The sequence below is a fragment of the Ovis canadensis genome, chromosome 4 (assembly GCF_042477335.2).
Source record: "Ovis canadensis isolate MfBH-ARS-UI-01 breed Bighorn chromosome 4, ARS-UI_OviCan_v2, whole genome shotgun sequence".
In the NCBI taxonomy this organism is placed as follows: domain Eukaryota; kingdom Metazoa; phylum Chordata; class Mammalia; order Artiodactyla; family Bovidae; genus Ovis; species Ovis canadensis.
Genome location: NC_091248.1, coordinates 86,969,038 through 86,984,427, shown reverse-complemented (window position 1 = coordinate 86,984,427; position 15,390 = coordinate 86,969,038). Strand labels below are relative to the sequence as shown.

General features: G+C 38.7%; 1 protein-coding gene and 1 pseudogene across 4 annotated transcripts in view; one reads left to right on the top strand and one right to left on the bottom strand.

Annotated features, from left to right (window-relative positions):
* Positions 1-7,258, bottom strand: part of ADAM22 (ADAM metallopeptidase domain 22) — a 234,306-nt gene extending 227,048 nt beyond the window's left edge. For all 4 annotated transcript variants that reach the window (XM_069588182.1, XM_069588181.1, XM_069588179.1 and 1 more), the window contains exons 1-2: positions 6,726-7,258; positions 6,104-6,264 (exon numbers count right to left, since the gene is read on the bottom strand). In XM_069588182.1, coding sequence (XP_069444283.1) covers positions 6,104-6,264; positions 6,726-6,816 — 252 coding nt within the window. In that variant the 5' untranslated portion in view covers positions 6,817-7,258. The remainder of the gene's footprint in view (positions 1-6,103; positions 6,265-6,725) is intronic.
* Positions 7,259-11,966: 4,708 nt separating this feature from the next.
* On the top strand, positions 11,967-12,423 carry LOC138439712 (U4/U6.U5 small nuclear ribonucleoprotein 27 kDa protein pseudogene; annotated as a pseudogene).
* Positions 12,424-15,390: the final 2,967 nt, after the last annotated feature.

Genomic DNA, 15,390 nt, shown 5'->3' with positions numbered 1-15,390 from the left:
TAAAGATATTTTCAAGTGCTGCAAGAAATATATAGCTCCAGGGGAACAGATGTAAGAAATCATTGACCCCAGCACCACTGAATGATATCCAAGGAAATGTTGATGACTTCCTGCACAAAGGCCAGTTTAGCATAGTGCTTCAGCACACAGGCAGTGCAGTGGAACTGAAAAGATTGCGTTCAAAAACCCTCTCAGCTCTCTACCAGCTTTGTAATTTTGCAGTTAAATATTACTGTCACATGATTCTTGTGAGGATGCAATGAGTGGTATAGGTCACAAGTACTCAGAAAACTGTTTGGCACATAAAAAGTAGCCACATATGTTACCATTTATTAAATATTATTAAATATTTTAGTGTATTCTGTAACATGACAATACCGTATAAGTATTTCTCTCTTCTGATTTCTCTTGCCTTTCTCCTTCTCGCCATTCATCTCAAGGTGTTTTCCTTATCTTGCATCCTCCCCAACTCTTTAATAATATCCTTTTTCCTTTTGGGGTTTATCCATAATCCTTAATGGTGGATGTGGCAATATCTGGACCCCACTGGAGTTAAAGAGTACTACTAACCCTATATGACAAGAAAGCAGGCCTTCCTCCATGTACTTTTAGAAGAGGCTTTCATCATTAAAAATGACAGAACACTTGGCATTCATTAAAATAAGAGAAAGCAAATAAAACTTAAGGACAATTTTTATCATCCCATAAGCTCTTAGAGTTGGTCACAGTTTTCCATGTGTAGCTGTAAAGAAGTGATGAAAGACATTCTTTGTGCACAGTAAAACAATTGGGCAGAATTTCAAAGATTCCCCAAAGAAATAAATACAAATTGGGATCTCATAGACTGAAAACAAGATGTAAGAATACTACAATTTTAAATTTTATTTTCTTTTAATTATGTAATTGTAAGAGAAGGTTGGTAGGAAAATAAAAATGTGCTAGGGAATGTCCCTTTCCTGTTTATTACAGTGGAACAAATTTTTTACTGGTTGCACAGTTTTATCAATATTGAGCTATTTAGGTTTAACAAATGCACATTAAGGGAAAAAAAGATGTATGTCCTATACTCACAAAATATTTCTAATTTCTAGGAGCCCTTTTTCTCCAGGAAAGCAGTACTACGGACAATGGACAGTCACGCTGAAGCAGTGTTCCCAAGTGAAACAACCCAATTTTTGGTGCAGCTCATGCATGCTGAGGCATATAGATAATTATGTTCATAAAAACAGTGCACAGCTATCTCTTGCCATCCTGCGCCCATCTTGCATTTCCCCATTCATTACTGATTATCAAAACTATAATAAATGGTAGGTCTATGTTCTTGACACTTGACTACTTGAGAGGCTTACAAATGCTTTCCAGGGAATGAGATAGAAAACAAGTAGCCTGTCTATTCACTGACAAAGACTTCTGATAAAAAGAAATTCTGCTACTTGTAGCAAAACCAGTTACTGGCTGCCAAACAAATTACTTGAAAATGTATGGGGTGACCACACAGCAAAACAAGCCTATCTACCACACAGCAAATAACCTATCTTTGATGCTGCGCTAAATCTATCATGCTTGGCTTGCAAAAAAAAAAAAAAGAGTAACCAGGAAGGTGCTTGCTCTTTATAATAGCAATTACGTGACCATTGGTTTCAAACCAATAGCAGAACTCTGTAAGTGATACCTTGCTTATATGGGTGTTCTATTAAAATATGTTTTATCCTATTATCTGCAACATACAATTTTTTCAGCATAAGTAATTTCGAGTCAGATGAAAGGAAGACTGCATACTTTGAATATTCCAGTTCTGCATGCTCGTTTACAGAACTGAAATTACTTCAGATCAGGAAGACAATCTTGAGGAGAGCAAGGTTACCCACGATCAAATACAATTCCTCTGACTACCATTTCTAGAACTTCATGGCACAATAAGCTTTCAGTATGAGTCAGTCATCTGATTCAGGATGAAAATAAAAGTATACATTCAAGTAACTGGTCATACAAATATGGACTTATACCAACAGAATTAATTATTTCACACCTATCAAATTGCCAGTATTTCCACAGAACTAAAATAAATTTTCCAAAAACATAAAATGTGCAGTTCCATTTTGGGATGAAAACTGAAGTAAGGACACAGTAAAAGTAAAATTAAGGTGTTTTATACCATCATAGTTCTTGTGAGCGTTCTCAAACATTAAGTAAAACATTGCTGGTTTCCTTACTCTAGATCAATGACTCTATCTTACCAGGTAAGAAACGATTCTTCAGTTAGGTTAGATGACCTATAAGATTTCTTTCATCTTTATAATCATTAAGATTCCATTTAGTTATGTAAACTTGAGTAATTTGTAACTTACTTCTGGGAAAATGTTAAATTCTGGTAATTAGGGCACCATTTTGCATTAAAGTGATGTCATAAAATTTCTAAATAGTACTCAACCAGCCTAAGGGAGTTAATGCTATTTAACAAAACTCATATAGTGCTTGTAGAACATGCAGAACTGTTCTAAGTGCTACATAAATATTAACTCATTTATACGAAGCAGCTAAGTATGTTTAGTAGCTAAGTTCTTATGAAGCTTAATGAGTATGTGAATTGGCATTGAACAATGAATTAAAGTGAACAACCACATTCACTCAGCCTTTGAAATTAACATTATTCATTTCTAATAATTAGGGTTATACCATAACAACATGATGGTATAGGTAAGTCTAGTAGGTTACCTATACGTAGGCCGGTAACTCTACTTACTGAAATCCTTGAACTGCCTTCAGGAGAAGCCCAAATTCCTCAGCAAGTCATGAAAGTGCTGCAGCATCTATTTTCTGGTTTGTTTCTTCTGTCCCTTAAATCGTAACTATTTGCAGTCAAAAATGCGTCTGATTTCACATGTCCATGTATCTGCTGACCCTTCATTTGATATGACCACCCCTTCCCTATAATGTGGTCAGTTCTTACCAACCCTCAAAACACAGTTCAGATAGTGCCTCCCCTTGAGAACCCACCCTGACTCTTCTCTGCTTCCACATCTCTCTGTGATCACCTCCAGAAAATCACACACAAGGACACAGTGTAACTACCTATCTTTTCATTTATCTTCCTACTTGTCTGTAAACTCCTTAAAGGCTAGAACTGAGTCTTTTACCTCTAAATCCCCAAGGTCTTACCAAAAAAAAAAAAAATGGTATACAGCATGAACTCAAGTATATAAATGTCTTTCAAATAAACAAATCAGTATATACCTTTGTGAGCTGATAGAAAGCATCCTAATTTTATTATTAGAAAGGAAGTTGTTAAACATATTTATGAGTATAAATTACATCCATTTAATCACCAAAAAAATAACAAGGTCCATATATAATTAACTTATGTTTTTAGATTCAATGAACAGTTCTCAATGAAATAAGAAATGACACATTGCAGGACCACTCCTCAGTTTCCTAACTGGCGGAAATGTTGGCATACGGCAACTAAGTCTTCACAACTCTGCCAGATTCAGCCCTACTAGTCAGTGATCACTAAGTGTAGCTGAGGAACATAATAAACTGCTGTAGCTACCTAGATGACCCAGCACGCAACCAAATGCACGATTTGTACCTCACCAGGTGCCAGAATGGAGATAACTGCTTGTCATAATTACTTGGATAACAAGACAGTATCTTCACTCTCATTTCTGACTTGAATGAATAAACTACTCATGCTGTTGTTTAAGCTGCTGCTGCTGCTGCTAAGTCGCTTCAATTGTGTCCAATTCTGTGCGACCCGATAGATGGCAGCCCACGAGGCTCCGCCATTCCTGGGATTCTCCAGGCAAGAACACTGGAGTGGGTTGCCACTTCCTTCTCCAATGCATGAAAGTGAAAAGTGAAAGTGAAGTGGCTCAGTCATGTCCGACTCTTCGAGACCCCATGGACTGCAGCCTACCAGGCTCCTCCGTCCATGGGATCTTCCAGGCAAGAGTACTGGAGTGGGGTGCCATTGCCTTCTCCAGTTCTTTAAGCTAAATCCTACCACTTCATTCACACCTCTCCTCCACAAGTGAGGGCATTTGGTGGTCATGGTCATTCTTCTCAAATGCGAGGTTTATCCTTGTAGGACGTAGAAGCTGCACAGGCCCCAAGTACCTTCTGCCCCAAGTGGAGAGATCTATGAACCAATAAAACACCCACAAAAGTGGTATTCCAGAAATGGGGAGAAAAAGGAGGACTGGCCTGTTGTCCAAGAATAGCAGTCTTTCACCGACACAGAGAAGGGCAGAGGGTACCTAAAGACATCACCAGCATGAGGCAGAGGCTCCAGGAGTCTCTGGGTTCAATCCTGCAGTTTTCTTTTTCTCCATCTCTACTTTCTTCCTCTCTGATTTGTTTTAAAGCACTGTGATTTGTTTTAAAGCAATGTCTATATCAGCAAAAATTTGGCTTGTGGAAGACTCTACTGGATGAGAGACCCCATATCTTCAATGAATAAATTGTATGGAAAAAAGGAAGAAAAAGGATGAGGGAAACCATGCATTAAAGAGGCTTTAACAAAACTAATTGCAGTTTATAAACATTATCTGGATCCTGGTTCAAACAAACATATATAATATTTATATGTCTATTTTATATTTTTATATATAATATATTGACATATTTAATATATATTAGCTATAATATCATGATTACATTTTCTAAAAAATCCTTGTCTTTTAGAGGTGCATAGTTAAATTCTTTTATGAAATGTTTCAAAATAATACAGAAAGGAAAAGAAAATAGGATGTACATAAAATAAGATTGGCTATGAGTTGCAAATTGCTGAAGCTCAGAGTTCATTATAATAGTCTGTCTACTTTTGTGTGTGTGTGTTTGAAATTTTTTGTAATAAAAGTTACAAATGAGTGTGAGAATATTCCTCTACAGAAGTAATTCTAACAGTTTTTGATGCTTCTTCAGCTTTACTATGGAAACAAATCATAATGGAAAGGTATTTACCAAACATTAATTCAAATGATGGGATCCTTCACTAAAACTTGACATATTAAATTTGCTATTATAATAATCTAGTTGATGGATATTACTATAGCACTTTAATTTCTATCATGTTAAGATTTTAACACAATTAAGGACTTGGCTACAAATAAGGAACATTTTTTTATTTTTACATATTTTACACTTATAGTAAATTACTATGATTATCACATCAAGACACATCTTAAAATATTAAGAATATATTTAGACATGTAAAAATATTCAGCCTACTTTAGTGAAGTGTGCAAAATTTTCAACTACATGAACATGTTGTATCTTAATATGTACTTACAGGTGGATGAACTGGTTGCCAGGTTGATACATGTAAATAAAAAAAAAATGCTTGCAGAGCCCCAAAATATTTACTTAGATTAAACAGTAAGTTCAAAAATGAATTTTCAAGCATATCTGTGAATGTGTGATATTGACCTAAATATGCTAAACGGTAGTTAGATTTTTATTTTAAAACATACTTTATCAATGCCCCCAAAGCCACACTGCCCTAATTACACTAAGAGGACTGCTACCAATAAAGAAAAGGGACAAGGGTATGTCTTCTTTGTAAGGCAGAGGTGAGTGGGTCCATCTCCGATGTCCACAAATTGAGTGAGTTGAGAACCTTGTAGTTCAGCTTACTTTTAAGGTTTAAGTTTAGATAGGGATGTCTACGCTTGTTTTTCCAATTTTCCTACAGTACCAATCTTGGCTTAAATCACACAAAGCCTTCTCTTTGAGAATTAAAACAACAACAACCACAACAACAATAATGATGTAAATCCTGCTCAAATATTATATCCCTTCTTGTCTACACACGGCTTTTGCTCGGCAGCGGTGAGAGGGTCTCCGCCCCTTCACTCAGGGTGCCACACACATGGAGGCATCCCGCACAAACACCTCTTGAGCAAAGCCCCTGGCCTGTGACTCTTTGGGGGTTTTGTCCGCCTTTCTCTTCTTTCTTTTGCACAGGGAGCGCCATATATGACTCGCAAGAGAATTGCGCTGCTTTCACCCAAGACACTGCATCTCCAGGGCAACCGAGAGCAAACGCAGGGTCGGAGTGGGCCGGGCCGCGCGTAGGACCACCCCTCTGGACCGCGCCTCTCACCTGCCCACTGCTGGGGTCGCCCCGCACCCGCGTGTCCAGCGCGTCGTGCCCAGTTTCGTCTTCTCCACCCGAGCTGTAGATGAGCCGGAGTGGCACGATGCTCTGGCGCTCCAGGAAGCGGTTTTCGTTCCTCCTCTCCAGCTCCGTCAACGAGGCGTCTCCTTCGGGCAGGAAAGAGGGGAAGGAAGAATTAGGGAGAAAAGGAGAAAATAATGACCCTGACGGACACTCGTCCATCCTGCGGTCCGATGATTCCCCAGAGAAGATCCTACCTTCCCTCCCTCCCAGACCCCATCTGGGAAGGACGCAGAGATACCAGACGCAAAGCCTTGGACCAGCTCATCTGAGAGCATCCAAGATCGGGGCCCAAAAGCAGAGCCCCCTCTCCCATCCTCCGCATTCCTCTTCTACTTCCGAAGAAAAACAAGCATTTGACCTAAAGCTTCTAACGCATCCGCGCGCCCCCACAATATATTTTTGCTTCACTTCTCACCACCCTTCTAAATGAAGAAATCTCCCCGCTAACTCGGGAAATGGGGATGCCCCTTTATCATGCGCTTGAGGGCTGCAAAGATGCCCGGAAAATGGTACGTCCCAGAGCCACAGAGGGCGGCGAACTTACCTGCCCGGCCGCAGCGCGCCGGGGGACAGGTCCCCAGGGTGCAGAGCAGCAAGAAGGGCACGGACACAGCCGTCGCTGCCGCCGCCTGCATGGTGCTGCCGTCCGCCTGCCTCGCCCGAGATGCTCAGCTCCTCATGCCCAGGCAGCCGCGTCCGGATCCCGCGCCCCGCGCCCCGCGCCCGGGGCTAGCCTGGGCCACCAGCTCCCAGCCCCGACCCGAGCTGTGGCGACCCGGGCGCTGCAGCCTCCACCGCGGCGCTGCCTCAGTGCTGCATTGTGCTCCGCGGGCGCTTCCGCTGGTGGGGGGAGCGAGCGAGTGCTGCATTGGGCGGTTGGCTGTAGCTAAGTGGTTTCTAGCGCCTCCCACCTCATCCCCTGGCAGAGGCTCTGGCGGGCGACGAGCGCTCGGCGGGGAGCGAGCGCCTGCTGCAATCGCCCCCTGCACTGGAGCAGGGGCGCGCGCACGAGAGTCAGCTGGGAAATGTAGTTCTCTCTCCACGTCCTGCTGTCTCCACGACGGCGCGGACTGTCGCGACCTCGTGACCACGGAATCATCTACAGCCTGGAGATGGGAGGGAGGAAAAGGGCAAGAGAAAGAAAGGTCATTCCTGGCAAGGCCTCCTGGGACCGAAGATGCCCTAGATGCGCCACTGCGGAAGCCAGGATTCAGCCACTGCGTCCCCCAAGAACTGCAATGATGTTTCCTTCAGATGTAGTAGTTAATTTAAATTATGATCAGGCAATCATACCCTCAAGATTACATGGATTACATGGTAACGTAACTATTCAACAAACATCGACTGAGGACCCACTGTGTGCGCGGTGGTCGACTTAAGAGCAAGGGACACAATGGTGAAGGACAGGGCTGTAAGAGGTACCAGCTATTGAGTTAATACCATTTTGTACAATACTGGGATGTTTTCCTCATTCCCTGGCAGAATTTTTTATACTCCCTGCCTTTTTTTACTCCCTGCCTCTATTGAGGTGAGCTTCCCTGGTGGCCCAGCGGTTAAAGCGTCTGACTCCAATGCAGGAGACCCCGGTTCGATCTCTGGGTCAGGAAGATCCCCTGGAGAAGGAAATGGCAACCCACTCCAGTATTCTTGCCTGGAGAATCTCACGGACAGAGGAGCCTGGTAGGCTACAGTCAGTCCCACGGGGTCGCAAAGAGTCGGACACGACTGAGCGACTTCATTTCACTTCCTCTTCTATTGAGGTGGTTTCAGACTCCTTCACCATCGTGGTGTTTTGAAAATACACGCCAATGAGCCAGTGTCCCAGATCAAGTGTGGTATCCAGAATTAAATACAACTTAGACAAGGTTTCACAGAAAGGGATTCTTTTCTCTGTTGTCCTAAATTCTTGCCTAAGAACAATCCATCATATTTTGGTAATTGTATCTCACCAAACTTATTGTCACTTTGAAAAATTTCCCCCAAATCTTCAACTAATGAGACCCTTAAGAATTCTATATATGACATGCAACTGAAGCCTGAATAGGGCTACAAGATTTCAATAGTGCACTCTAGACCTTGATGCAGAAGATTTCACAATACAGTAAAATAAAATTAGAACCCAAGGCCTAGAGAAGCCCTTAACCTTCATTTCCTATATCATGAACCCAAATTCTTACCCCAGTTCTCTCAGTTGGGAGAAATAATTTTACAGTTTTGTAACTACTGTGCTGCTGTAAATATACCCCGAAATTTTTAAATTTAACTCTCTTGTTATAAGCAATGCCCTGTGTATGTGTTGTGAGCATTTCTTTAAGGCAGATTATACCAGAACAAGAAATTGTTTGGTTTACAGGGTTTGCCCATTATTTTTAGTGTAATAGATGCATACCTTTAAACAATTCCATCTCCCTGGCACAGAATGGACATCATGAGAGGCGAGGTAAGTGAGAAAATTCCTCTGGTACTAAGCTATAGTTTCCCAAGGTATATTATGGAGTCAGAGGAGTGGGAATAAACTTGTCTTAATAGCAATTTAAAACACAGCATCCCATCCTTTAGGGACAGAATATCTCCTTTGACTCTATTTGAAGGCAGTGCATATATATATATGGGATTTTTGCTGTCTTCATTTTCATTTCCTTCCCACCTAGTTATTTAATTAATAATCAATTAATCTAGTTAATTAACACATTCATCACCTCACATATTTATCTCTTTTTTGATGAGAATATTTAAATTTTATTCTTAGCAAATCTCAATTATTTAATACAGTGTTATCAATATTGGAGAAGGAAATGGCAACCCACTCCAGTAATCTTGCCTTAAAAATTCCATGGACAGGGGAGCCTGACAGGCTACAGTCCATGGAGTTGCAAAGAGTCAGGCATGACTGAGCACCTATCACTATCAACTATAGTCACTATTTTTACATTACATTCTTAGATATTATTCATTTTATAGCTGAAAGTTTACATGCTTTTACTAACCTCTCTCTATCTCCCCCATTTCCAGTGCTCAGTTCCTACTTTTCTACTCTCTATTTCTATAATTTTGACTTTTTGGGGGTTAAATTCCACATATTAGGGATACCATGCACTATTTGTCTTTCTCTGTCTGACCTATTACACTTATTAAAATATCTGCAAGGTCCATTTACAAGTAACAAGATTTCCTTCTTTCTTAGGCCTGAATAACATTGCATCATATATGGAAATGAAAACATGACGATCCAAAACTTATGGGATTCACCAAAAGTCGTTCTAAGAGGGAAGTTGAAAGCAATAAAAGCTTACCTCAGGGAACATGAAAAATCTCAAATAAAAAAACCCAATCTTGCAACTGAGGCAACTAGAGAAAGAAGAACAAACAAAACTCAAAGTTAAAAAAAAATCATAAAGATCTGAGCAAAATTAAATAAAATAGAGGCCAAAAAAAAAAAACCAGAAAAAAAAAACAATAAAACTAAAAACTGGTTCTTTGGAAAGATATACAAAATTGATAAGCCCTTAGCCAGATTTATCAAGCTAAAAAAGGAGCGGGCTCACATCAATACAATCAGAATACAAAGGATCATAAGAGTCTACCACAAGTAACTATACACGAATAAAATGAGTGTTATAGAAGAAATGGATACGTTCTTAGAAAGGCACAATCTCCCAAAACTGAATCAAGAAGAAATAGAAACTATGAGCAAACCAATCACCAGTGTTGAAATTGAATCAGTAACTTAAAAACTCCCAATAAACAAACATTCAGGACTAAATGGCTTTGCGCAGGCAAATTCTACCAAACATTTAGAGAAGAGTTAATACTTATTATTCTGAAACTGTTCCCAAAAAATTTAGAGAAAGGAATACCTTCAAACTCATTCTATGAGGCACCATCACCCAAAGTAAGGTGATTATATTGGGATTATATTGAATAATATATATTTTTTTTTAAAAATATATTTTAATATATATTTTTGTCTTACCAAAAGTAAGACAAAAATACCACACAAAAAATTATAGGCCAATATCACTAATGAACATATAGATACAAAAATTATCAAAAAATAACAGTAAACTGAGTACAATAATACGTTAAAAGGACCATATACCAAGATCAAGTGGAATTTACCCTAGGGATGCAAAAATTTTTCAATATCTGAAAATCAATGTGATATACTACATTAACAAATTGAAGAATAAAAACCATATGATCATCTCAATAGATGCAGAAAAAGCTTTTGACAAAATTCAATACAATTTATGATTTTAAAAAAAAGTTTCAGAAAGTAGGCATAAAGGAAACCTACCCCAGCGTAATGAAGGCCATATATAACAAACCTACAGCTAACATCATACTCAAAGGCAAAGAACTGAAAGCATTTCCTCTAAGATCAGGAACAAGACAAGGATACCCATTCTCACTACTTTTATTCAACATAGTTTTGGAAGTCCTAGACACAGAAATCATATAAGAAAAAGAAATAAAAGGAATTAAAATTGGAAAAGTAGCAAAACTGTCACCATTAGCAGATGACGTGATGCTATACATAGAAAATCCTAAAGGCACTATCAGAAAACTATCGGAGCTCATTGGTAAGTTTGCAGGCTACAAAGTTAGTATACTGAAATCTATAGCATTTCTATACACTAACAACAAAATATCAGAAAGAGAAATGAAGGAGATGGTAAATCCCACTTACCATCACATCAGAAAGAATAAAATACATCTGAAGAAACTTACCTAAGGAGGCAAAAGACTTGTACTTCAAAAACCATAGGACTGATGAAAGAAATTAAAGACAACGCAAACAAGTGGAAAGCTATACTGTGTTCTTGGATTAGAAAAACCAATACTGCTAAAATGACTATACTACCCAAGGTGATCTACAGATTCAATATAATCCCTATCAAATTACCAGTGGGATTTTTCACAGAACTAGAATAAATAATTTTTAAAATTTTTCTGGAAACACAAAAAGCCCCCAAATAGCCAAAATAATCTTAAGAAAAAAGAACAGAGCTGGAGGAGTCATGCTTTCTGACTTCAGGCTATACTACAAATTACAGTAATTAAGACAGAATGGTACTGGCACAAAAACAGAAATATAAATCAGTGGAACAGGATAGAAAGCCAAGAGATAAACTCATGCACCTATGGTCACCTAATCTATGACAAAGGAGGCAGCAATATACAATGGGAAAAAGTCTCAAATAACTGGTGCTGGGAAAACTGGACAGCTAGATGTAAAAGAATAAAATTAGAATATTCTTTAACACCATATACAAAAATAAATTCAAAATGGATTTTGGACCTAAATGTAAGACTGAATGCTGTAAAACTAGAGGAAAACAGAAAGAACACTAACATAAATCGCAGCAATATATTTTTGGATCTACCTCCTAAAGTAATGAAAATAAAAACAAAAACAAGTGGGACCTAATTAAACTTAAAAGCTTGTTCACAGCAAAGGAAACCATAAGCAAAATGAAAAGACAACCTACAGAATAGGGAGAAATAATGCAACCGACAAGGGATCAATCTCCAAAATATACAAACAGCTTATACAAGTCAATATTTAAAAAAACAATGCAATCCAGAAATGGGCAGGAGATCTAAATAGACCTTTCTTCAAAGAAGACATACAGATGGCCTACAAGCATATGTAGAAATGCTCAACATCACTATTATTAACGAAATGCAAATCAAAACTACCATGAGGTATAACCACCCTTCAGTCAGAGTGACTATCAGCAAGAAGACTACAAAGAGGACTCGTATTGGAGGAGGATTCCAAATGGGTCGCAGCTGCAGCGGCTCCCCACCGATGGAGCGGAGGCGGTCCGGGTCCACATCTGAGAAAGAGAAGCCAGGCGCCTAGAAAGGTCCCAGTCTGCGGAGCGAGATAGAAGAAGCCGCTCTCGTTCCCCGCACAGAAGGCCGTCCAGGTCCCCAAGAAGACATGGATCCACATCTCCTGCCCCTTCTCAAGTGAAAGAAAGAAGAAATGAGAAGAAGAAAGAAAAGAAACAAAGAGTAAAGAACATCAGATAACTGAAGAAGACTTAGAGGGCAACACAGAGGAAGAAATAGAAATGAAGTTAATGGGATTTGCCTCCTTTGACTCCGCAAAAGGGAAAAAGGTGAATGGTTCTGTAAATGCCTATTCCATAAATGTGTCGCAGAAGAGAAAGTATAGGCAGTACATGAATTGAAAAGGTGGATTCAACAGACCTTTGGATTTCATTGCATGAGAACTGAAGTGCTGAAGAATGATTTTTTTTTTCCCCTCATCTTGATCAGACGGAGAAGGCAATAATGGCAACCCACTCCAATACTCTTGCCTGGAAACTACCGTGGACAGAGGAGCCTGGTAGGCTGCAGTCCATGGGATCTCGAAGAGTCAGACACAACTGAGCGACTTCACTCTCACTTTTCACTTTCATGCTTTGGAGAAGGAAATGGCAGTCCACTCCAGTGTTCTTGCCTGGAGAATCCCAGGGACTGGGGAGCCTGGTGGGCTGCCGTCTATGGGGTTGCACAGAGTCAGACATGACTGAAGCGACTTAGCTGCTGCAGCAGCAGCATCTTGATCAGAACAGTGGATTTTGTATTTAACATGCATCAAAAACGGGCTCACAGTCCTTCCTCCTTGTAAAGTAAGAAAATTTTATTATGACGTGTGTAGTTCACTTACCCTGCCTCAAAAAACAAAGTTAAATGTTACATTTTTTCCTTTAGGAAATATCATTTGGGGCAGTCATGAACCCAATTTTTTTGTACTTATTCCTAGGAAAATGTATATGATTTTTTCTTGGATGCTCTTTTTGACTTTTTAAAACACATGAAAGTAATTTGGAAGTAAGTTTCTCAAGTAAAGCAATACTTTCTACTCTTTTGTATTTGATATTTTTATAACTAGAAAAAAAAGGATCTCCCTACACATTTTCTCCCTACACATAGATTTAGGTATCATGATTCTTCATAGTTTAAAAATTAGAAGATTGAAAAAATACAACTGGATTTTTTTATGTCTTCTGTGTTTTTTGCCCCCCCACACCAATACCATATTTCCCCAGTTGAAAAGCAATATATGCTTATTATTAAACTAAAAAACACCTTGGGAGAAATCAGAAGGTAGGGGAAAAAAAGCCAAAAATCACCTGTAATGTACTCCCAAAATGTTAATATTTTGGTATACATATTTCCATTTGGATACGTATTTCCATTTCCTATGGATATGTATTTCTTGCCCCTAGCCAAAGAGATCAGATGCTGCTTTCTTTGCTAATCCTTATTCTCCTGTGTACTGTGAACATCTGTTAAATGTTCTTATAAATTGTTTGGAAAGTTAAAAAAAAAAGTCTACAAAGAAACACTTTTGGAGGAAAATTTAGGAACATTAGGGAACCCTCCTACACTGTTGGTGAAAATGTAAATTGATATAACTGCTATGGAAAACAGTACAGAGGTTCCTTAAAAAACTAAAAATTGAGCTACCATATGATCCAGCAATCCCACTCCTAGTCATATATTTGAAGAAAATTCTAATTGGAAGAGATACATGCACCCCAGCATTCATTGCACCACTATTTACAGTAGCCAAGACATAGAAGCAACCTAAATGTCCATGAGAAGAAGAATGGGTAAAGATGTGGTACATGTATACAAGGGAATATCACTCAGCCATAAAAAAGAATGGAATATCACTTGCAGCAACATGGATGGACCTAGAGATTTTCACACTAAGTGAAGTAAGTCTTGTGGAATCTAAAAAATGACATAAATGAACTAATTTACAAAACAGAAATAGAGTCTGTTTTGTAGAAACAGATGTAGAAAGCCAACTTACATTTACCACAGGGAAAAGAGGAAAGGATAAATTGAGAGGTTGGGATTGACATATACACATTACTATACATAAAACAGATAACTAATAAAGATATATTGTATAGGATGAGGCACTCTTCTCAATACTCTCTACTGACAAGAATCTAAAGAGTGAATATATGTATATGTAAAACTGATTCACTTTGCTGTACAGTGAAAACTAACACAACATTGTAAATCAACTATACTCTAATAAAAAATTTTTAAAAAGAAGATGTGGTACACACACACTCACACACACGGTGGAATATTAGCCATAAAAAGAATGAAATAATGCCATTTGCAGCAACATGGATGGATCTAGACATTATTAATATCATACAAAGTGAACTAAGCCAGACAAAGACAAATATGATATTATTTACATATCATTAAAAATGATATAAATGATCTTATTTACAAAACAGAAATACACAAACAGACATAGAAACAAACTTATGGTTACCAAAGGGGATTGTGGAGAGGTGAATAAATTAGGACTTTGGAATTAACATATACATACTACTTTGTATAAAATAAACAAGATACTGTATAATATAGGGAACTATATTGAATATCTTATAATAACCTATAATAGAAAATAATCTGAAAGAGAATATATACATATGTAACTATATATATAACTGTATAAACTGTTCCATACAGAACAACAGACTGTCTTTTTGCTTTCACCTTCATGACCAAACTTGTTTTCACTAAAAAGAAATATGTACACCTGTGGCTGATTCATGTCAATGTATGGCAAAAACCACCACAATATTTTAAAATAATCAGCCTCCAATTAAAATAAATTAATTATTTCTAAAAATTAGAAAAGAACTGCCTACATTTCACTCCATCATCTCCCACCCTTCCTTACTCCACCTATTCTGGATGCTGCTTCCATCACACCCAAAGAGGTTGCATTAATACCATAATGTGCATAATGTGCTCTAGACAGGCAAGTGTGCTGTGCTCTGCTCAGTCTCTTTGCAACCTCATGGACTGTAGCCCTCCAGGCTCCTCTGCTCATGGGATTATCCTGGCAAGAATACTGAAGTGGTTTGCCATTTCCTCCTCCAGGGTACCTCCTTTCCAAAGTAGGGGAAATTTGAGCTGATTCCTGAGGATGGGAGTTGGATAAGTAGAGATGGCAGGAAGGAGGGCTGATGCTGCATTAGCAGTTGTGTGGTGGTGAAGGAAAGGCCAAAGGCACTGCAGAGATGTCAGCAATTTAGCTGCTGAACCAGCTAAATTTGTTTCAACTGCCTCAGTTGAGTTTTCTATTATTTTTAGTAAAATGCATTTCAAACTCTAGAGAATTCAGTACCACAGTGGAGTACAAAAAACAA